The sequence below is a fragment of the Mixophyes fleayi genome, chromosome 1 (assembly GCF_038048845.1).
Source record: "Mixophyes fleayi isolate aMixFle1 chromosome 1, aMixFle1.hap1, whole genome shotgun sequence".
NCBI lineage: Eukaryota > Metazoa > Chordata > Amphibia > Anura > Limnodynastidae > Mixophyes > Mixophyes fleayi.
In genome coordinates this window covers 278,555,073-278,579,860 of record NC_134402.1, presented here as the reverse complement: position 1 = coordinate 278,579,860, position 24,788 = coordinate 278,555,073, and the positions used below count along the sequence as shown (strand labels likewise).

Sequence of the window (24,788 nt, the reverse complement as noted above, 5' to 3'; positions counted from 1 at the left end):
AACTCTGTAAGAAATCTCCCGATTAAGGTAAAAATGTGACATCACTTTAGTTTAGGAAGACTTAGATGTACGCAAGACTGCGCTATCGTCCTGAAAGATCATTGAGGGAGAAATGCAAGAACGGCCCCCCAATTCGCAAACCCCTCTAGTTGAAGAGATAGCTTGAAGGAAATTTATTTTGCAAGTCAAGAACTTAAAAAGTCAACTGTCTCAAGGAATTGAAACGGTGGAAACTAAAAAGCCAAAAGGACCAAATGAAGATCACATGGAGTGGAAGGAGGGACACAGAGGCTGGATATGCAAAGCCCTCTGTAAGAAAGTCTGGATCTCAGTGATCAAAGTCGACTTCCTCTGGAAATACACTTATTAAGCGGAGACCTGAACCTTACGGGAACTAAGCTTTAGGCTGCCTTCCAGCCTGACCTGGAGAAAGGAAAGACAACGCGAAAGCCTTAAGGAATAAGTGGGGAATCATGTGGTTTGGTGCAAACACAAAGACGTTTGCCAAACTATGATAACGCTGTTCAGGCACTGGCTTCCAGCATAGTCTGAATAACTTCATCAGACAAACCTTTGGCTTCAAAGGTCCTGGCTTCATCAGTCATGCCATTAAAAGGTAGACGACATCCTGGGGCTGCCACCATCCTTAGAACGTGTGCGTAACAGGCTCTTCACAGACAGTCTGTAGCCAAGAGGATGACCGAAACGCCCTCTCTATTGACCGTCTTGAGGACGTGAGGGTACATCATAATTGAAGGGAAGAGAAAAAACAACTTGGTACCATCATGGCAACCAGTAGTACTGCAAACAGATCGGTGGTCCTGGAACAGAATAGAGGCAGCTTCTGGATGTGCTTGGAAGCCATCGTGTTCACCACTGGCTGACCATCATCTCTTCAATGGCAAACCAAATAGCTCTGGGTGAAGAGACCACTAACCCAGGAAAATTTCTTCTTAGGAAATCCACCTCTTAATTCTTCACTCACGAAACGTACACTGCTGCTATCGCTATAAGAAAGTGCTTCTCCTAGTAAAGGATTCAAAAAAACTCCCTCATTGTAAAGGAGCTCTTGGTTTCTCCCCGGACGTGGAGTTATCTGACTAAATCCAGTGGGTTTGCCCTGCAGTAATGACTGGGCCCCCATCAAAGCGTTCATCTGAGCACCAGAATATTGATTGGGAGATTGGCTTCATCTCTGTACAAAAGCCCCTACAAATGAAGGTGTATCGTCAATATCCCCCATTCCTAAAGACTGACAGTTGTAACAGTCCAGTAGAGGATGGAAAATGGATGGCCCTTGATCAAATTTCCTGTTCTCAACCACCACCTTAGAGACAGGCACATCTCTGGGGACAATAAAAGGACATCAGAGGGTTGAACATGGTCTCCACCTTTAAATGTGGTGCAATATGCCATCTTCCCCATCAACTTCATGTATAGCAGAACCAAAAGAACATGAGGACTAGAACTAATCTGACAAATACTTGGGAGGGTCCAGATTTGTCTTGCGAAAAAAAAGAAAGACCCTTTGCTCCCTGGTGTCTAAGATTAGACTCAGAAATACCATCCTCTGACTCAGAACAAAGATGGATTTTGGAAAATTCTAAATCCACCCATGTGATTCCAGCACATGCGACCTGTTTGTCTAGGTAAAGCACAATGGTGAGACCTCAACAGGGCTGCCATGACCTTTGTGAAAACTTGTGGTGCAATAGCCAGAACAAATGGAAGTGCCCCGAATTGAAAATGAGAATACTGAACAGCAAATCTGAGTAGACTGTATTGTCCTTTCCAGATCGAAATATGAAGATATGCATCCTTGACGTCTATGGATGCTAGGAATTTGTTTTTCTCCATGCAGAGGAAAACAGATCTGAGACTCCATCTTGATCATGTTCACTTGAAACTTGGTGTTCAAGGACTTAATGTTCAAGATGGGTGTGAAGATACCGGATTTTCTGGCCCAATGCTACCCACTTCACGCTGGCTGGCCACCCACGTGTGCCCTACTATGCCAGGGAAATCTACCCAGTACCTTCTAGGATTCGTATAGTCACTCAGGCAAATGCAGTTATAAAAATACAACAGTATATTTATTGTCATATAAACACTAGAATATTATGTACACAAAGTAATTAAATGCCAGGCATGTTTACCACATCATCTGTCCCTTACCCCACTAGCTTAAGGAGTTACAGTCACCTGGCTGTCCAGACTTGATGACCCATGAATCTCTCTCAGCTGCATATATAGACTCTAGTAGAGAACGACAACTCAAAACCAGATCTTGCACTCTACATGAATGAAATCCCAGAATGAACACCCCCTCCCCCCTGGAGTGGCTCCTTATATCTCGGGTCTAATTTTCACAGTCTTTCCCCTCCCTGGGCAAACCCCTGGGTCTATTCTTAACCATTAGTCAGTGCTGGACTAGGGGGGGTTGGAGAGGGGAGTGAAGATGAGCTGACCCTCCACAGCACCTGCCCTGTTAGATGGCCTGTCTGGACTAGCCTGGTGAGAACAATGGACACTAAATAGTTTTCCCACTCTAGCATCTTACAACCTGATCCCTACCCTTAATCCCTCTGGCTTCACTTTAAAGACAATGAATAACCTTACTGCAAGTCACCAATATACAATACACAACATACATATTTACACTGAGCTACAATGTCCCCTTAGCCACATGTAATTAGACAATGCAGGTGTAGTCTGGTGAGCTGCGGAACAAAAGCAAGTGCTACAAAAAGTACTTGCTATAATCCACATTATGTGAGAAATGAGAAACCAAATGGTCACAGGGTTATCACACTCATTTTGTCACAGTATATATATATATATATATATATATATATATATATATATATATACATACACACTATATATATATATATATATATATATATATATATATATATATATATATATATATATATATATACACACACACACACATATACATATACACACATATACACACACACATATATATTCATTCTGGTATAGATCTGTAACTAATGTCCACCAGTATAAACACAATAGCAAACAATAAAAGAGAGTTGGTAACAATCTCTCACGCACACACAAATAAGGTTTACAGAGAAAATACAGATTTTCTATTACTAAAACAGGTATTTAGCCACCAGGCATCAAGACAGCAACAGGAGCCCTTGAGGAGAGGTGCTTCAGTCCAGCAGCAGACAGATACAGGAAAACAAAATCATAGCAGCAGCTCTTCCAGTTAGTGGTAAGCTCCTGGTGGACTTTCTTCAGTATGAAGCCCTCCAAGGAGGAGACACCAAGTGCATATGGGTGCTACTATAAACCCCCAAGTGACCCAGGACAATAGGGGCCTCCTGTCCTAGGACAGGTCCCAAAACTGCCCCTATGCCCCTCCCTAGTAGCCTCAGCCCCAGCCCCATAAAGGGAAGCTACAGGGCCAAAATATCAGGAGCAGGGGGCAAGGAAGAATGGTATTGGATGCTCTACTGTGGTGGTCATCTAATCTGGGCTCTCGCTACAGAAGGATGGCTTCTGTGGTGAGATAACCCCTAAAAACTCAATTCCCTACAGAGAACGGTATAAGAGAGGTGGATTGCCTGTTGGCATTATCTCCTTCTATAGACACACACACAGAACCCTACAGGTACTAGAGAAAGAGGCAAGCATCCTGGGGGCAGTGAATGAAATTAGACTCTCATCCTATAACACTGGTGCTCATAGAGACTACCTGCTACAGTAGGTCACTGCTTCCAGGAGTATAGTCCCCACCAAACTCATACAGGATCAAATGGTAGTGTGGGTTTGACAGAAAAGGAGATATTAGCTCTTGCAGAGTGTTTGTAGCACTGTATCGAAACTGATGCTCAGGAACACCATAGCCGATGATGGAATAATTAATGATTTGTTCCTAATTATAATAGAGCCATGTGTAGTAAAAGCCAGAGATAGCAAAGCAGTTCTTCACCAGGATGTTGTCTACATAAGGCAGTACTGTCTTCCTGAAGATGTGTTTTCTCCCCAACAGCTATTTCCTGGGTGCTCCAGCTGTTTTTACTTGCCATTCGGCTCTTAGAGTCCTATTACAATAGAATAAACTATTGTTTCTCCTATTAGAACAGGCACTATGTGAGCACTACAGCCAGCAGTGTGCGTTAGACCACTGACCACCAGTCTGACCAGTGCTGGCAGGTGTGGCCAATAGCCTCCAACATTTTTCAATATTATTGCAAAGTATTACAACTGCCCCCACCCGGCTACTTCTTAACGCCGCACAGCTGGCAAAATTTTCTGGGGAGAACACTGGACGCAATGGTAAGAGTCTCCACCATAGAGGCCATTACCTTTATGAAGAACTGCAAACAGACCATATGATGTTCTGTGTATCAAAGAAAGGAGGAAATGGTTTGGAGGGAGCTCAAAAATTGTCTCTCATAGGCCTGATGACATTAAGTACCTAGTGGTTGGACACAATAGATGTACAATCTAATGTACAATGTAATATAGTACAATCAGATGTCACTTTAGAGGATGACAATAGCTACAGACACTTCCCCGCCTCTGTGTTCTAAAAGATAGTTAGAAGGTGTACATGATTTATAGTTCCCCAATTTAAAATTCAAGAGGGTCTTTTTTGGGTTGGCCTGTGTTGCACCAGATGAGACAACCTTAGTCCTCAAGAATTGGTCTTATGATGGACTGGCATCCAGGGAGAGGAAGCAGCTCTTGTGGCAGAAGCTAATTCGCCTGGGTTTATCCTGAGGAAGGAACCAACTCCAGAAGAACCTGTGGCGAACTTGATAATGTTCTTCAATTCCAGATTGAAGAGATCCTTACAATAAAAAAACCCAAAACAAAACTAAAAAAAAACGACAAGACAGAGGTTTTTTTTTGTTTTGTTTTTTTCAGAAGTGCTGTTCAGTGACAATGATTTCAACCAGAGAACTCTGTGGGCCAGCAGTAAGTCTGAGGACTTGGCAGCTTATCTGGCAAACTGTGGCAGCTCAGCCCTGGTGGTACCATTGTGCAACCCCTGCATTTGTGGTTTGTCCCTTGAACGACTCTTGCCATTAAGTAGCTAGAAAGGCTTGCCTGAGCATCAAGCTAGAGGTGTGAAAACCTAACCTAGTCTATTCTCTTGCCCAAGGCTTCCTGCACCCGACAAGTCTCCAAAGTCACACCCTAGAAACTGTAAGAATCTCCTATACATAGCAGCCACCATTCTGAAGTGCAGAACAATATGTTGGACTGTCCCCCAATCTGGAACGCACAAGTCTTAGGGAAGCATTTGGGAGGAGCGCAACAATCATTCAACCGTTTGTGAGGACTGGAGCTGGAGGACCTGCATCGCTGTAAGGCACAGGTCCACCTGACCCACAGATAAGCCTTACTGCAATGGAAGCAAGTAGTTAGAGGGGGTGAAGAGAATATCCTGCCACGCTCGAGGGGCCAGTTGAGTCTGTTCCTAAATTGTAAAAATAAATAAATAAATATAGGGAAAAAGAGCCTGTGCCTAACGGCTAACTCTTATGCAGGCCATTGGAAAAGAAGACCAATGAGGAGCAGTAGAACGGGATGGAGATGCAAGAGGAATCTTATTATATTCTAGTGCCCTGCCTTCTACATGTGAAACATAACCCACCATCTGTGTGTCCCTATTGCCAAAAGAGAAATGTAGTTTTAATATAGGCGTCATCATTTTTAAATGCATTCCACCAGGTTGTGAGCATCAATTGTTTTTGTTTTTTCACACTGTGCATAACGTGTGCAAACTATTATGAAGTGGGTGGGGGGTAGGACCAAACTATAGCTAATTAAAGCATTAAAACATTAAGTTAGCCTACTGTAAAATGGTTGAAAAGTACCCTCACAATAAACAATCATCCTGACCCTGTTTAATAAGTCTCTCTGAAGCGAAGTTTACTCTGTTACCACATTATATATCCCAACTGAATTATCAGATGCTTACCAAATACAGTAGAAACTGCAGGAATACATAAGTTAAATATACTAAACTTGTTCATTCAATTTCAATCTCTGTCTATTACCTCATTTAATAATCCACTATTTTTACATAATGCCTATTTTCCAGTTTACATCTTTAAAATAGAAAATGACTGGAAAATGTGTACCTTAATTTTATTATCTTCAATTGAGGATATCTGAGCACGCAGCCATGCCTCCTCTTCTGCTTTCACAGCCACAAGCTGTCCTGACTTTAGTGAGCTTAGCTGCACAGGAGATGTATATTTACTGTACAACTCCTTCATTTCATCTTCCATGTGTTCTTGTGCAGCAGAATAGTCTTTGCCAACGTACCTTAAGCATAAAAATAGGATAAAACATACACATTCTATTGGAAATAGAAAACAGTATTGATTGGTCTGCGCTCACCAGAAGGGGGGAGGGAAAGGGGATGCTGCCACTGGACTCCTGTGAAGGACAGCCTGAGCTTCACAATAAAAAACATAAACTAATACAAAAGGAGTGGGCGCAATAGAGTGGGTGGGTAGAAATCACAAGTGGTAACATACAAAACATAAATGTCCAGATAAAATTAAGTCCTGCCCTACTCCTCCCAGTAATAGTGTAATGGGACTAGGTAGTATCTCAATAGGTAGAGCTCTGTGTGCTGGCCGTGACCCAAGCAGTCGGTGTGTGACCCCCTGATGAAGTCACACTGTGACAAAACGCGTTGGGGCCAATCGGAACACATTACGAAATAGGCCACGCCCCCTCTGACGCTGCAGAGTTTCCCTGGGCATCTGCGAGTCCGACTGCTTGGGTCACGGCCGGCACACAGAGCTCCGGTGACTATCGCCTTCTAAGGGGATAACAGGGACTGAAAGGAATCTTGAAAGAAACCTTTATGTGAGCGGTCAATCACAGTAAATGTGAGTGCTTTTATGTTATGTTTTTACTTAATAAATAAGAAGTTAATACACCACGAGATCTCTCTCTGTTCTCTCCCACATATACATCTCGGTGAGGAGAAGGAACAGTCCACAGAGGGAAATAGGAACATATTGTGGTATTTCTTACAGAAAAGGAGGATCTAGACATTAACTGCATGGACTGTCCTGCATTTTTCCCAGATATATGAGTATATAAACTACCTATACACAGTCTATTGTTTCTTGCAAACTTCTGAATGGAAAGCAACGTTATCATACAAAAAAAAAAGATGGAGTGGGGGTTGTTTTACCAAAACTTATGTGACACAGAGAATTAGCATGAAAATGACAACCTCCACTTATTTTTACATATAACAGAGCACTCACCTTATGACAACTTCTTCTGTATTATTTAATTCCACAACAAGAACAGAGGGGGAGGCTTCTGATGGAATAACCAATGGCGGTGGAGTCATTTCAATATCCATCTCTTCTTCAGACTGTTCCATGTCAGATGGTCCTTCCTCACGTTTTTGATTTTTAAGACCATCGTTTTTGTTTACCAAGAGGTTCAAATTTTGTCCTCCACTTTCTGTGATCTTAGCATAAAGGATTGATTTATAAGGGTTTTCAGAAATAACATTTATAGTGCATATGTCGGACAGTGTGTCCAAGTTAACAACCTCCAATGGAAATTTGATTTTGAATGCGTCCTCAAAAACTTTGGGTAGTGCATGAGACCAGAGACCATTGCTGTAATTTGTCAAGAGTTCAGAAACTTTTTGCTTAAGTTCAACATGAGGTATTGGGTTTTCATTGTGTTTAGAGGGAACCACAAGCTTTGAAGGACTAGAGGTCAGATTCGGTTTAACCTGATCATTACTGCGTTGCTGGGTAATTCTTGGAGTAGTCTGTTGCTTTTTTACAGGGGAACATAGAATTAACTCTGTATGACCACTGTTAGTGAGCCTATGTACCTGCAAAAACATATGCAGAAAATCATTAGGGCATTTGTGTTTAAAATATTTACTATAATATAGATTACAAAGATCTGAAGGACAAAACTACTTACATAAGAATTCCAACACAACAATAATTTAGTTTCAGATTGGTTTCAATAAATCGAGTGAGTCTACAGTGGGGCCCAACAGTCTAGCCCTACTATCGCGTGGGTCATTCAATTCAAAACAGGACAGTGTGTTGTCAATGTCCCTCCTCTGAAGATCCCATTCATGTGTTGGGAAGTTCACAAACGAAAGGCCTCGGCAACACCATGGTTACTTTGAAAAAGTCCACCACAGCAGGAGACAGAGCTGAAGCATTAGAGCTTTTAGGGACCAACCAGTTTGTCGCAAACTCAACCTAACCCAGTATTTTTACCTTATTTAACCTTTAAAGAGAAATGAATAGTCTGATAGTGATTATCCATTTTGAGCAGTAAGCAAATGTGCAGATAGGACAGTCCGAAGAAAACAAGTTTACCTCTTTTTCCCCAAACATGTTCTCGCTAGGTTTACAATAAGTCTCCCACTGGTTTTAAAAAGGGTTTTAATAGCAAGGAGTACAAATGAATGGCAAAGAAAGTGTGCAAGCATGCAGTTACAGCTCACAGGTATTTTCATCTGTTTAATACCATTTGTTTATAAATGCAGACCCCCAGAAAGCTGCATGAAATTGCAGTACTAAACTTTCTGTATTACCTTCCCAACTTGTGCTCTGGCGAATTTAATCTATAAAGGAAGGGCAGAACTGGGTGTTGGTTTGGAAGTTTCCTAAAAAAAAATAATAAAAAAAAATAAAAATAAAGAGTGTTGCGACTGGTGTTTAATTCTACAATGGGGAAGCTTACAGACAATGGGGAAGCTTACAGACATTGCTCAGGGCCATTTGAACAAGCTATGAAGTAAAATATCTACCACAAGTATTTGTTTAAAAAAGTCCTTTAAAAGTTTTTAAGTTTGAACCAGAGCTTAAATAAATATCTAAAAAGTTAAAGTATACAGCTCAGTCTTGTGCACCCTTTTATTAAGACCATGTTTCTCTAGAAATCATGTCTGGCCCTCAATCAAATGCTTCTTTCTATGGACTATTGATAAGGTGTCAAGCAGTGCCTTCCAGCAAATATTTTGCCAATTACCAGAGAGGCATTCCTGGATTAAGCGGCCATGACTGGGAAGATGGATGTATGGAGATGGTGATTTCTTCCAGAGATAAACTAATTGCAGCAGGTAACTATATTATTTTACTTAGTACGCATCTTGGTTACATATGTCACAGAAATTATATGGAATGCCCCACAGGTCTACGTTGCAGAAGTTGTAGACAATCTGGTCATCAGAAAATGAGAGGGGATTCTTCCGAGACTAATTTTACACAAGTGGATGGTCTGCTGCGCCATTGCTGACAGAATGGACACTGGTAATTAGTTATGTGCCACACCTATATAAGCAGAGGTTGCTAAATTTGAGTAGGTTTGGTTACCCTGGCTTAATTCCCTATGGAGAAATGCAGACAACTATTTGTGATATTCTACCTATTGCTTACTATATGATATAGGAATTTATGCAGTTTTTATGCAGCGATGAGAGGATATGAGAGGATGCAAATGCATGGGTAGTTTTCTAGCCTTATTTTTGCTGTTCATGTGTGGCTTTGGAAAATATATTACTTTTTAACCACTTTATTCCCAAGGATGAGTCCCACTCATCCTTTGCACTAAATGAGCTGAATTTTAAGATTAAAAATGCTACTTACAAGGTTTGGTTTTGCAGTTAGCCAAACACCTATGTTGGTTTAAATTTAGCCTAGTTACATACACATTCCTCTATTCCCCTCAGTAGATGTGGGGATGTTGCAGTTCAAGGCTTTGGCATCAATTCCCTTGGTTCCAACCCTTCCCTTACCCTATCCATAACATACTGTTACACATCCTACTAGATATGTTTTTGTCTTGGGTTTTTTTTTCATTGCTAGATATTAACAAGCATTTTATGTTCCCAATTTGGTATTATTTCCGATGGTTGTGTTCACCTGGTGACTTAATCACCAGACAAGAACACCTTACACTCCAGAAAACATTAAGGTTTTGTAATGCCCATTATGGCTCCAAACAACTATGAGGACTCCTCATTTGAAAGTGGATACTCACAGGAGCATCCTTAATTCATCTGTTATGTTGTCTGTTGTAAAAATAATATGGGGTAGCCCATTTTTATATGTGTAACGCATTGCATTCAAAAAAATGAAATTTTTTTTTGCTATCATTTTTTTTAAGTGCAGATTTTATTATGATCTATGTGTAGAATCCTGCTCTTTGCTTTTTTTTTTTTTTTTTTGAAAGGTGGATTGATGCCAAAGCAAGAGCCACAAATTATTTCTTGGTGTTCAGTAAGAAAAAAAACCACATCTGTTTTAAGTTCACTTTCTTTCCATTTCAATGAAAAGCACTTTTTGTACATTTTTGTTATATTTTCTGTTATGACAGAATTATGAAGACTGATGGTAATTTATGAAAATTCAAATTCCTAATACATCCTATTTATTTTTTAAAAAAACTGGGTATAATTTGTGTGGGTACTGCATAAACAACATTATTGATGTTGATATGGGAATATTGGAAGAGAAATTCCCAGCCGCTTGATGTAATTGAAAATATACAGTGGATATAAGTTGGCTGAAAGCCTGATTTATTTTACACAGTGGTGATGATAAATAGTGTGCCGGCACACATAAAAACAATCACAATAAACTTGTGTATTGGAAAGGACAATAATATACAACTGTCATACAAGATGTACAGAACAGATGGCTTACTGGCTGCCTTTACCAAACATGTGGCAACAGAGAGTCCAATAAGTCCAGTGCTGGAGGCTAATAAGTCCAGAAAGTCCTTGCTGAAGAAGGAAACTGTCCACCAGGAGTTAACGATCCTTGAGTGTGTGCACTTACCGTGCAGAAAAATTAACACTATGTGTGATCAAAAACAGTGAGTTCATACACATAGCGTGACAATCAGGGAGAGCTGAACAGGCACTGACCTAAATCCGGAGATGCTTCCCAGAACGATCCTGGTCCGGTGTTGCGGTCTCCACGTGCAGCTGGACAAGCTCTCCCGAGTCCTGCAACAGAGCGATGAGGAGTTCCCGGCCGTCCGCCCCTCCTCTCTGTGCAGCTGGATACTCGCGTCTCTCGCAGTTGCCACCGGTGATGAGCATGCGCAGAGGCGCTTTATCGATAATGATATGAAATATGATGAAATGTGGCTCATGAGCTAGAAATATGTGCTGAATGTCGACCCTACGCGTTTCGCCCATGCTCAGTGGGTTTTTTCCACACTGAGCATGGGTCTGAGAGACCGCCTCTTACAGATGCCAATCCAATGGAGGACCCAATAGGAAACTGTTCCTTTATTGCTGCCCCCCCCCCATATAGAGCAACTTGAAGACTGCAGTCCAACATATTTCTACTGTCCCTGATGAAGCCCCACGTGGGCGAAACGCGTAGGGTCGACATTCAGCACATATTTCTAGCTCCTGAGCCACATTTCATCATATTTCATATCATTATCGATAACGCGCCTCTGCGCATGCTTATCACCGGTGGCAACTGCGAGAGACGCGAGTATCCAGCTGCACAGAGAGGAGGGGCGGACGGCCGGGAACTCCTCATCGCTCTGTTGCAGGACTCGGGAGAGCTTGTCCAGCTGCACGTGGAGACCGCAACACCGGACCAGGATCGTTCTGGGAAGCATCTCCGGATTTAGGTCAGTGCCTGTTCAGCTCTCCCTGATTGTCACGCTATGTGTATGAACTCACTGTTTTTGATCACACATAGTGTTAATTTTTCTGCACGGTAAGTGCACACACTCAAGGATCGTTAACTCCTGGTGGACAGTTTCCTTCTTCAGCAAGGACTTTCTGGACTTATTAGCCTCCAGCACTGGACTTATTGGACTCTCTGTTGCCACATGTTTGGTAAAGGCAGCCAGTAAGCCATCTGTTCTGTACATCTTGTATGACAGTTGTATATTATTGTCCTTTCCAATACACAAGTTTATTGTGATTGTTTTTATGTGTGCCGGCACACTATTTATCATCACCACTGTGTAAAATAAATCAGGCTTTCAGCCAACTTATATCCACTGTATATTTTCAATTACATCAAGCGCCTGGGAATTTCTCTTCCAATTTATGTAACCTTGGGGATTAGGACTACCCCATCCACATCCCATTGGCTGCTCATACATAGGTATAGAAGCGCGGACCCCACCTTCGTATATCTCTGATATGGGAATATGACTAGACCAAAAAGAGCCAATACAGGCTCTGCACAGGTATGACAAAAGCCTTAGTGGCAAAGGGGTTAAACTAATAAAGGACCTATTCCACAGCATAATACAATTGGATAGACTGCCTTGTTCTGAAGAGCTGACAAAAAAATGGCAAACAAATAAGTACCGAAAGATAATATTTCAAAAGGAATCACACACTTATTGAGAAAATATGACCTTCAAAAGAAAGGAAGAGAAAATACTGATATTAACTGATGGAAGTGCATAGAAGAAACCTATGAGACTGCAGCTGCAAGCAGACACGATAGCAAACCAATGCACAAAATGACTTAGCAGCAGCAGTGATTGTGAATTTTTTTTTTTTTTTTAAGTTAACCTTTGTCTTGCCTGAAAAATATAAAATTATGTACACAGCTTAAGTGTAAAGTTAAAAAGTACTATTTTTCCATACCGTGCAAATGTGCGTCCAATTAACAACTTGTTTTAACACCTCTTCGCTCAAATCATGCTTGAAGGTCTCCTTGTACACATGCTGCAACTTCAGTAATGGTATACCATGGTCGTGTTTGCTTAAAAGTTCACGAAGGTTGCTTTGTATCACAGAGAGGTTAGGTTGAAAATTGGCTAGCAGAGCAGGCTTGCCAGATTGTGTGTCATTGGCTAAAACACAGAATATAAACAGTTACTATTTTATTGTATTTAGTTCAGTGAAAATGTAATTATCAAACCATGTACCCTGTAAAAGTATATAAATGAATATATTTTACAACAGAGTGTGTGTGTATAATTAAATATATATTATATATATATATATATATATATATATATATATATATATATATATATATATATATATAGTGTGTGTGTGTGTGTGTGTATAAACACACGCACAAACGCGCACACACAAACAGTGCGAAAATTTTAAGCAGGTGTGAAAAAAAAGGTGCAAAGTAGGAATGCTTTCAAAAATAGAAGTGTTAATAGTTTATTTTTATCAATTAAATTGCAAAGTGAATGAACAGAAGAGAACTCTAAATCAAATCAATTTATGGTGTGACCACCCTTTGCCTTCAAAACAGCATAAATTCTTATAGGTACACTTGCACACAGTTTTTGAAGGAACACGGCAGGGAGGTTGTTCTAAACATTTTGGAGAACTAACCAAAGATCTTCCGTGGATGTAGGCTTGCTCAAATCCTTTAGTCTCTTCATGTAATCCCAGACAGACTCAATGTTGAGATCAGGGCTTTGTGGGGGCAATATCATCACTTCCAGGACTCCTTCTTTATGCTGAAGATAGAGCCAATGTCTTCAAGATTTATGTTTGGGGTCGCTGTCCTGCTACAGAATAAAGTTGGAGCCAATCAAACGCCTCCATGATGATATTGCATAATGAATAAGTACCTGCTTATATTTCTCAGCATTGAGGACACCGTTAATTGTGACCAAATCCTCAACTCCATTTGCTGAAATGCAGCCCCAAACTTCCAAGGAACCTCCACCATGCTTCACTGTTGCCTGCAGACACTCATTGTACAGCTCTCCATTCCTTCAGCAAACAAACTGCCTTCTGTTACAGCCAAATATTTCAATTTTGACTCATCAGTCCAGAGCACCTGCTGCCACTTTCCTGCACCCCAATGTTTTTATGCATAGTTGAGTCCTTTGGCCTTGTTTCCACGTCGAAGGTATAGCTTTTTTGCTGCAATTTTTCCATGAAGACCTCTTTTGGCCAGTAGATGGGTGTAACTGGGTCCCACTGTTTTTATCTGAGCTGATGGCTCAACCCAACAAGACGCAAAACCTCTCAGAGACACAGCCATTACACAAAAACCAAAGACCTTTACAGCATCTAATAAAACTACCACTGTTTAATCATCCTTCTCGTGCTAATTGTAGGAGTGTACACAAATGTCTAAGGCTTGTGGTGGTAGTGCATTTATCTGGCATAAAACCTGTCTGGTCAGGGTGAATAATTTGCATTGTAATTTTATAAAGTCAAAGCCAGAATCCTACAAGACTATATCTTAGCTAAATCCTTACCTGGCTTAGGAACTAGTAAGTGTGTCAGACATGGAAAGGGGGCGTATCACTTCATCGTACAGCATCTGTCTCTATGTGTGTATGTTAGGGAATTTAGACTAAGCTCCAATGGGGCAGGGACTGATGTGAATGAGTTCTCTGTACAGTGTTGCGGAATCAGTGGCGCTATATAAGTAAATGGTGATGATGATGATATTAAGATGTTTTTTCCACGCCAAATACCACTAATATTTATGTTTTTATTATAGAGTTCAATCAGCGGGCCATCTAGGTCGAAAGCCTTGCTAGATGTAAAAGAGGCGACTGCCAAATTTACTCCCTCAAGTGTAAATGGATGATCAAAAAAAATCTCTTATGTGTAGAGAGAGTTGGCACCACCACACTGTTCAAATAGGCAGACAACCCACTATAAAAATGACAGACTCTCGAATCATACAAATCTTTCTAGTAATTAAATACTACTGAAGTTATGTCAGGGGTTAAAAATTGCCTTGTCCCAGGCGATTCCTAGAGAGGCAGCTGACAAAGATCGGCACATAAGAAACGAGTTTCCATCATTTGTGGCTTATTTCTCACCCATGGAGGAGCCAGTCTCTAACTCCAGCGCATTTTGGCGTGCATAAAGTATTTAGCTACTAACCCTGCTCCTACTAGAAGAAAAACAGATCCCACACCTGTGCACCAAAGTAGAAGGCTTTCAGCCACTCCTGAAAGTAGCCTTGACCAGGTCTCCGAAGGCATCGGTGACTCTGAAGGGGCCAAGGCAAGGAAACACACATACAATGATCTCTGAGGGTGCTTGGTATAGAATCCGGAGACCAGCAACAAACTCATCACCAGCGACGGTAGGGCTCCCTGAACTCACCTGGCAACTAGACATGGCGCTATTTGTAAACAATTCTGTCCCATGGAAGGGAAGAATGCCTGCACACAGGCTGCATTGAACAGATCCCAACACCAACTTTACTGGTCTTCTGCAGTGTAACACCTACTAGCAGAGCTGTAAATCTGCACCTGGGGTTCATTGACAACTCCACTGAAAGAGTCCCAGAAGACTGTAGGGTGATGAGTTAGGGCCTTAACATTGTGCCATAAAGCTGTATTTTGCAAAACCATACAGGATTCATCTTTGAGCCCACCACAGGATATACTGTAAAACACCATTTTGTGGTTTCTAGCCAACAAGAATATTTTTGTATTAACTGCCCTGAAACTGTATACAATCAGAATCAACCAAGGCGGAAAATAACCCACAGTAACATTTCCTCACTAGTGTAGGTCCAGGATTCGCAAAAGTGACCAGTACTAGCCTACAGGCCTCATCCTTATTTAGACCTACTCATGATTGTGTGGCTTAGGGCTGTGTAACTTTTCTGCATATCATTATATTCCTGCTACAAATTAATGGTGGCCTTAGGGGTTTGCTACAGTCCGCATTACCTGGCTAATCTCACTGGGAGATGCTCAACACTTACATCACCCACTCAGAGTATCTACAGGTTTGATTTTAATAAATAATCCTGATCTCCAGCACTGCTTCACAGAAATAACCAAAGTAAAACCAGAACTCCCACCCTTCACAGCCCTCCCTGTATAACCAACTCCAACTAATGTATACCAGTTACCTAAAATAAATCCGCAAAACATAAAAGAAATACGAATATCCATGATGCCAAAAATAAACTTCTACAATAACTCTACAGTCCTAATGCCACTTAGTGTGAACAAAGAAGTATGTGATGGAAGGAGGAGGTGGAATTAAAATTCTCTTACAGTCAGAATCTCCACTACAATATAATGTGTTACTATACCGTGTATACAAAAACAATTGGCAACTTGAATGCCCCAAGCTTTACCATAGAAGAACTCAAACAGTGCGTCAATACAAATAACAGATAATATTGCAGTAAGCAGAAAACAATAAAGCTGTTAAATATAACTCTCTAAACATGCACAAAAGTGTCACCAGTGTTGCACAGATCTCACATAACAGGCAACCTACCTCTTGAGGCACAAACAAACCATTCCATGAAGAAAAGTTGTGAGACTTGTTGTTGACCACCACTCTCAGTATGGGCAATTATAACATAGCCTAAAGCAGTGGTTACCAAACTTTCTCAGTTCAAGGCACCCTTAGGGTCACCATAATTTTTCCAAAGCACCACCAAGCAAAAATAATTACCAGGTAGTCCCGTTTTTTAAGTAGTTGGGTCAAAATGACGTAAGATGTATTTAGACCCCTTCACCATCACATTGTGCTCAGTCATCATATCACTGCCCCTCTTCGCCATCTCACACCCTGTGTCCCCCTCCCTCAGGGTGCGTCTCTCTGCCCCGTCCCCCTCATCCCTCAGGGTGCGTCTCTCTGCCTCGTCCCCCTCATCCCTCAGGGTGCGTCTCTCTGCCCCGTCCCCCTCATCCCTCAACGTGCGTCTCGCTGCCCCGTCCCCCTCATCCCTCAACGTGCGTCTCGCTGCCCCGCCCCCTCCCTCAACGTGCGTCTCGCTGCCCCGCCCCCTCAACGTGCGTCTCGCTGCCCCGCCCCCTCCACGTGCGTCTCGCTGCCCCGCCCCCTCCACGTGCGTCTCGCTGCCCCGTCCCCTCCCTCAGCGTCTCTCTCTGCCCCCCTCCCTCAGCGTCTCTCTCTGCCCCCCTCCTTTAGCGTCTCTCTCTGCCCCCCTCCTTTAGCGTCTCTCTCTGCCCCCCTCCTTTAGCGTCTCTCTCTGCCCCCCTCCTTTAGCGTCTCTCTCTGCCCCCCTCCTTTAGCGTCTCTCTCTGCCCCCCTCCTTCAGCGTCTCTCTGCCCCCCTCCTCACTGACACTGTCGGACGTGATGATGTCACACCCGGCAGTCAGTGAGAACAGCGAGAAGGAGGATTCGGCGCTGGATGGGTAAGTTTTTTTTTCTCTCTTTTTTTTGGAGTGCCGCGGCACCCCAGGGAGCCGCGGCGCACACTTAGGGAACCGATGGCCTAAAGACTATATTATTCCTCCGAGAAGCCCTCAAAGACTGTAGCCCTCTGATTCTCATATTCTAATGGCCTGTGTTCTGGCCAGCAGTCGGATAGTATGCAGAAAGTAGAGAAATGATAGCTTAAGGAGGGGACCCTGGCACTGGAGCATGTGATGGTATACAAAATGTTCTCTCCACAGGGAATTGAACGCCACCTTGTGAAATACCTGAACCACCCACATTTCTAGGATATCCTCAGGACTTCAACCCCTTCAGGAAATACCACAAACATCAAGACATTATGTCTAATCAAAATGTCAACACAGGCGAGTTTTTTTTAAATAAAAAAATAAATTAAAAAAATGGTGTGTTGCTGTTTTAAATCTATTGATTTATATCGACAATTTGACTGTCTAGTTTTCATATGTGTTGACATTTTGACTATATCGGTCTTTAGGACCACTTTGATTACTACACTAACAAACTCGTTTCATCTGCTCTTCTTTTTTAATTATCAAGAGAGACCATTGTCCTCTAAGGTGTTAACAGAGGACTTTGACAGTGTAATCTCTAGATAAAACATATATGTTTTATTTATAGCGAACATTTGTGCACTAACAGCATCTTGCTTATCTGACTTCATTAATAGCCATCTGTTCCTCTACTTTTTTTCATAGATTTATTACACACGAAAGGACAGCAACTACCTTGTTTCAAGGGAGTGACTTTTGGATTTAATACACCTATTAAATACATGGTATATGTACATTTGATGCACAGATTACAGTGTTTGAGCATAGCCCACCAATCACTTTACTGTTGCAATTCCTGCTTAATTCACTAAAGCAAGGAAAGGAATGTTTAGGTAGGCCATACTGACCACTGGTATACTGCAAGTTTGTAAATTTTTGGTTTCAACTGCACATGTGTACAAACATTTTCTATCATGGGGAACACGTTGAATTGGCAAATTTGTTTGTTATAACTTGTAGCACTTATTTTTTGAACATTAAAATGCATATTGGTGTGTCTAAATAAATGTAGTGTTTTTTTGTTTTTTTTTAATCAAATATTTTTTTATTTTTTTTTTAAAACAATACAGAAGAAATGAAACAAGACAAAACAGTTCAATTGCATATCTCAAACCACATTTGATAAATAAGCATGCAAGTAAAACAAACAATTAATACAAAAATGGCTACTATCAACAGATCAGATATATGATGCATTTTTTGACCTAAACATGTCTACCTCACTTGTCCTCATCTCTTTAGGTGAAGGTAGCAAACTGTAGGAAAGTTAACAGAGTAAGCACCTCTGATCAGCGACAGCTAAGAACCAATATTCAATTTCATGGGAGGGGGAAGGATAGGGGGAGATTCTTTAACCAGGATTAAAATCAGCAGCTAGTTTCTTTTGTTTTTTAATTTCCGACGGTAAAGTGTGTCTCATTTGAAGATTGAGGGCTGCACCTGTCCCTTGAAGTGTATCAAGTTGCTTATCATTGGTCTAGATTATTCCAAAATAATAAATGATTCACCATGTTCTGTTGCGATCCCTGTCCCTTACTATGCACAAAACTTCAGTGGGGTCCATGCTTATAAACTTCAATCATTTAAACGCAGCAGGATCCCAGCACTTAATACTAGTGAGATCTCTCCTAATTAGCTTCTGTATAGACTTAACTCCAGAAGAGGAAAGAATCCAAAGCACAGCTATAACCAATAGTTGCCTCTTGCTTTAATAAGTGCCGTGGCCATTCAATAAGCTGCTGACCAGCAGAGGTGCCCATTAATAATAAAGGGAGGGTCACTATGAGGTATCTCTGTGGGGGAAAAGTATGGTGTTTCACAACACAAGATCTTTGACAAAATAACTGAACAATAACTGAAAAATATTTTGTGGGATGAAGGACAATGATAAGGAGGAGATGAAGGTAAGCGTTACATTATTGCTGCCTGAATATGTGTTATATCACAAAGGTTCAAGGTTATACAGAAATATGAAGCTTACATCGGAAACACATGTCCAATTTAAGACAAACAATTTGGGCTACAATGCAAAATAATTTGTTGACTACCTACCATTAGAATCTATGGTAAGCTGCGGAAAAATATGTTGGTTCACTTCTTTCTGGAATCGGGGTGGAAGAGTTACTTTCCTTACAGGCCTGTCAGAGGCAGAAATATAAAGGTTGTATTGCTAATTAAAATTAAATTATACTTATACAATGTACAATTGTTTTGCTTACAGTACAAATAGCAATTAGCCACTACAGGAAGGAATATCAGTTTCCAGAACTCAGTCTCCCAACAGTATTATGAAGAAAAATATGCCGCTTTGAAAACTCTGCATTTCATTTGTAATGTTCTGTTGACCCATTAAAATCTAACACTCTTTTTGTGAGAGAATGGATGTGCAAACAGATTGCATTCATTTTATTTCTATGCTAAGTGACAGATAGTCACAAATTTCCATGGGGATTACTGCACAAATCAACAATAAAAACACAACATTCATTACTATCTGACGTGACAAATACAAAGAGAGAAAAAAAAAGATGATTTAAGCAAATGTGCATGCCAAACTGGCCTCTTGTTAGGCATGCGTCAGCTAAAAAAACAAAAGGAATCTATGTAACAAGTATTAACAAAAGTGCTACTGTAGCGTCCATGATCTGTGTAGCTCACCACACAGGAACACCAACAATAGCAGGAATATAATAACTTGACAATGCTATGAAAAGAACTACATTTAAATAGGTATACTTTATTCAAAGAACCCAAGATTAGTTAAACACCCTTCATTAGATCCATAAAAAATAATAATTTTAAAATAATGAAACTAGTTGGAATATTGGTATTCTCATTTAAAAAAATGTTCCAACATTTAATGGACAATTCAAGGGAAAGGAAAAGCTACTAGTTTTAACACCCTTCTAATATTGCCAGTTTAAACCACAATATTGACAATTTAAACCACATGCCAAAACTGGTGTTATAGAGAGGGTGGCATTATAGAAAAGGGTGACAATGTAACAAATACATTTTAATGCATTTGGCACACAGAAAATTTCTGGTAGTAAGCAACAGTCATGTAAAAACAGGAAAGGGTGATATAAAGAGGGAGCTCTATATTTTAAAAAGGTGTTATAGCCTTTGGAACATTTGGCAACTGAGTAAAGCAAGCCATCACTATAATGTGAGGAAACAGGGCACATATTCACATCTAGCAAATGTATTCAACCACAAGAAATTAATCAGGGTTAAATAGATTTCCTCACATGAAGTAAAGGAAATATACTAGCTATTCCAGTCTTGGAAATCACCAGAATAGCTTGAAAACACAGCTTACACAAAGGAAATCAAAACTTTTGGGAGGAAAATGGCTAGGGCTTAAAATAAGATTAGTCAACGGTCTTTCAACAAATAGTAAACATAAGGATATGAACAAAAAAAATTTAAAAACAAAAATAAAATGTGGATTAGGTTGTGCGTATTCTGATCTAGAAAGGATTGTGTGCTCACCTGTTAATGAGTGGGTGCCTCTGCATTGGCACTTCCCTAACAAGTCCAGATCCATACATTGGTCCGATATGAAGATTAGTTGGGTCAATTGGTGGTCGGCCAGTCCAAACATTACCCTTTCCTCTTGTAGCTGATGATATAGGCCTCCTTATAACTCTGTCTTGCTGTGGTGCAAAACCTGGCTTTCTAAGCATTGCTTTAGGTTTTCCTTAAAAACAAAAAACAAAAAAAATCAATATGCATTTGTTAGCTTCTTTAACAGAACATTGCTCTCTAGATGGGCATTAGTTACCTCCCTGTAAGTACCTGAATAACTGGTTAAATGTTACAATCTAATGACATGACCATATAACTAGACAACCGAATGCAAACTGCAACTTGCCCATCACTATGTTGCATAACATGTACCTTTATATCCACTGCATTACTGTTTTCTGTAGCGTCCTTCAACTGGGTTACCAATATAAAGTGCAAGGTGATAAGGGGGACCTTATACCTTTTCCATAAGTTTTGCATATTATCAAATGTTCCTCTGTTTGACCAATGCATAAATAAGGGGTGGGTAGTGTTTTACTCTTGTAATGTTCAAATAATACAAGAAGGAACCCCAAACAGCTAAGTAGGTCAACTCGAATACAATTTTTATAGATCTTGCAGAGCAAAGGCAAGCATGATCCAAATCAAAACAAAGAGCCACATGTTTAAAGGGCAATTCCACATAAAACTGAAAATCTTGTTTTGAAATGTCATAGTTACAACCCTATCCCTAAAGTTTATTTACCCGTATTCTGGTATTCAGGAGACTTGGCTGGTTCCCAAAGTACTTTGTGTGTTCACCACTGTTCTCTTCTATTATTTTTCAGAGAAACATTTCAGAGAAACAGTGCGCACAGGAGCACCAACGGGTGCATAGCAGACATTAGGAGAGCTGCCAATAAGGAGGCTAATAACTTTTGGGGACAGGGTCGTAGCTCAAATATTGCACCAAAAATCGAGTTTCCACTTTTAAGTGGAATTACCCTTTAAAAGCAGCTAAGTTGCTAGTAGCAAAGCATGAATGTGCTGACTATTAGGCAGAACTTCCACTTTAAGGCAACAAGGTTTTCCTTGCAATGTATCATTATTGACAAACAAATCCCTTTTAAACTCAACACAGTTACTGACAGCTCTTTGGATCTCATATTGAGAGTCGACAGCAACAGATTCCAAATGCACATGTCACACCTAGAATCAACTCCAGACCTTTTACCTGCTTGATGATGAAATAAAGAGGGAATAGCCCACACATGTCCATGAAATAGCTTCTGAGACGATTGTCCCATTACTTTGGGTCCCTTAAAAAGTGGGAGGCACATATAGAAACCGTTGTAATTCCTACACCGTTTACCTGATTTGGATGTAAATACCCTCAAATTAAAGCTAAAAGTCTGCAGTTAAAACACATCTTGTTAGTTTCATTTCAAATCCATTGTGGTGGGGTGTATAGAGCCCAAAATATGAGAATTGTGTTGATGTCCCAATATTTATGGACTTGACTGTATATAAGTAATGTATTACAGGGTTTACTTCTTTATCTTTTATGGTAGTTGTGCTCTTGTATCATTTTGGCATACGAAGAATGTAATCCTAAACGTTTTGGGTGGAACTACCCTTCAAGTCGCAAAAAAAACAAAACAAAACTTTGACGCTTGAAGTTATAACTGAGTGAAACAGTGAAAAGTCATTCTAGTATTTCTAAAAAAAAAAAAAAAAAAAAAAAAATTCAGTCTTGATTCATTCATTTCTGAAGGAGGAATGAGCATGCTAAGCTCTGCTTTCCAATCACTATCAACTGAAAGGGAAAATATAAGACATATTGAAAATATTTGGGTGGATGTGCAGATGTTGCACATATCTATGTTAAGATCATTCATTGCTCTTTTCAACACCAGAGTCAAAAGGGCATTTTAGTAACCTGTTTCACAGGAAAAAAAAAAGGAGGTTTACCTCTTTATGTGGACAAACCTTGCCCTAACTTTTATTAAAGTATTTAAAGAGTTCTCAAAGAAACCCTGTGATATAGTGCACTATGCGCTTAACGAGAACTCCCATAAAACACAATTATATTGTACCTGCAGGCAAAGCTGAAACTGAAGCAAAGCTAAGCAATTGTTTGTAAAGTATGTATGTGTGAATATACAGGGCTATTAGTTTGCTTTTTGTTTTGGACAGCCAGGCTTCAGAATGCTAAAGGCCCTGTGTAAGAGCACTAACAGTGCTATAATCTGTGCAGATCCTTATGGCATGTTCCTGTATGTGCCTCTGCAAAACTGGATGATTTTCAAAATACGGTTAAAAGGAGTACATTGTCTAATGATGTCTAATGATGATAAAAGCTGATTAACATAATTTAAGTTTCATTATCTTAAAATTTAAAGTATAGTTTTACTGATTAAGGGGTCTGCTGTCTGATAAAATACAGAAGATTTGCTCCTCTTCTGTTGGGTCTGCTTATAAAAAACTGTAAAAGTAAATTACGCTATATAAATAAATGATAATGATGATGAATTACATTTATGCAAATACAGAACTCAGGTCTACTGCTAATTACAATTAAATTTCATTAATTAGCAAATGACACAAATACAGGTAAAGTTACATTACCAATGTGAGTAATGGGGGCAGAATATTTCAACCTCATCTGACAGTTTACTTGGCCACTAGATTTCTTTTTTGAGCTTCTTTGGCGTGCCACAAGTTCAGCGATCTGGGCAGTTTCCTTGCAGACAACAGCATGGCATGTAACCTGAAAACAATAAAATAGTTTGATTGGAGATGCAACAAACTACTAAAAAAAACACTTAGTCTAAAGAGCTTTTAGTAGTGTGATCATGAAACAAATAGCATGATCTCAAACCAAAGGATTTCAATGGTATTAAGCTCACATAGTCACATGACTAAATCTACTACTGTAGCCCTAGCTTAAGACATAGAAAGGATTATATGCACCACAAGGGTAAAAGGGGAAAAAAAAAGAGGAAACACATAAGTGGCATTCTATATACAGTTACAAACTGCTAGCCATAGTGCTGGTAATTCACACAAAATATTTGTACACACGTGATCAATGTATAAAAATGAGGGGAACGGGTACTCTCAAAAAACCTAATCTCGCTGGATTTGCAGTGTATAACCTGTCCATTGACCTCCTCCTGTGGTCAGGAGGAGGTCAATGGAAGACACTTCACTTACCCTTTTGCATTCACTTCAGTTAACTGGAGTCTCAAAGAAGTTGACATTGCTTCCATCAACAGGTGTTATTTGAAGCAAGTATAGCAGTCATTGAACCAATGCACCTCCGATTACTAGAATTTTTAATTTTAAATTGCAATAAAACATGCATTTTATTGCCAGTTGGTATCTGGCCTAATATGCCTGCCCTTTTACACTCAATGGGGCATATTCAATTCTTTTTTTTCCGCACCGCGGAAAAACTATTACCGTTAATACGGTAATAGTTAGCTGGATTTCAGCTCGCGGCTCAGGGAGCTGCGAGCTGAAATCCAGCGAGAAAATTACTGTAATAACAAAATTACAAAGTAAAAGTTTTCTGACTGTAGATTCATAATGAAGCAATACAATACATTGGAAAACCATTTGCATCATGTTACGAGCCGCGGCAGTGCCCAGCCGCCGCGACTCACTCACCCGCGTCCCGGCCGTCGCCATGGCGACCGGGACGTCATTTCCGGCCATAACCCGGCCGTTGCCGGGGCAACCAGCAGACGCTTCAGAGCTGCGTCCCGGCAATAGGAGGAAGCCGGGCGCAGCGATTCTACAGCCTGTGGGCTAATTAATAGGGGCAGATTATAGGAGGCAATTACAGGCATTAGCCTGCAACTGTGCAGGCCAGGGGCAAGCCCTGATTGGCTCTATTAGTGACTGCTCTATTAACCTGCAGGAGTGTGTTCAACCTGTGATTGGTTCAGCTGGGTATTTAAGGCAATGAGGTCTGCTGCCTCATGGCCGGTTATAGCTTCTGTGCTCCAGTCTGCTGACCTGCTTGTTCCAGTCCCTGTATCCTGTTTCTACGTTTGACTTCCC

General features: G+C 40.6%; 1 protein-coding gene across 1 annotated transcript in view; it reads right to left on the bottom strand.

The window, feature by feature from the left end:
* TDRD7 (tudor domain containing 7) overlaps positions 1 to 24,788 on the bottom strand; it is a 130,812-nt gene that overhangs the window by 62,908 nt on the left and 43,116 nt on the right. Inside the window, exons 3-8 of the mRNA XM_075210917.1 lie at positions 23,349 to 23,490; positions 20,706 to 20,913; positions 19,263 to 19,348; positions 12,635 to 12,843; positions 7,281 to 7,870; positions 6,132 to 6,318 (exon numbers count right to left, since the gene is read on the bottom strand). Of these exons, the coding sequence (XP_075067018.1) occupies positions 6,132 to 6,318; positions 7,281 to 7,870; positions 12,635 to 12,843; positions 19,263 to 19,348; positions 20,706 to 20,913; positions 23,349 to 23,490 (1,422 nt within the window). The remainder of the gene's footprint in view (positions 1 to 6,131; positions 6,319 to 7,280; positions 7,871 to 12,634; positions 12,844 to 19,262; positions 19,349 to 20,705; positions 20,914 to 23,348; positions 23,491 to 24,788) is intronic.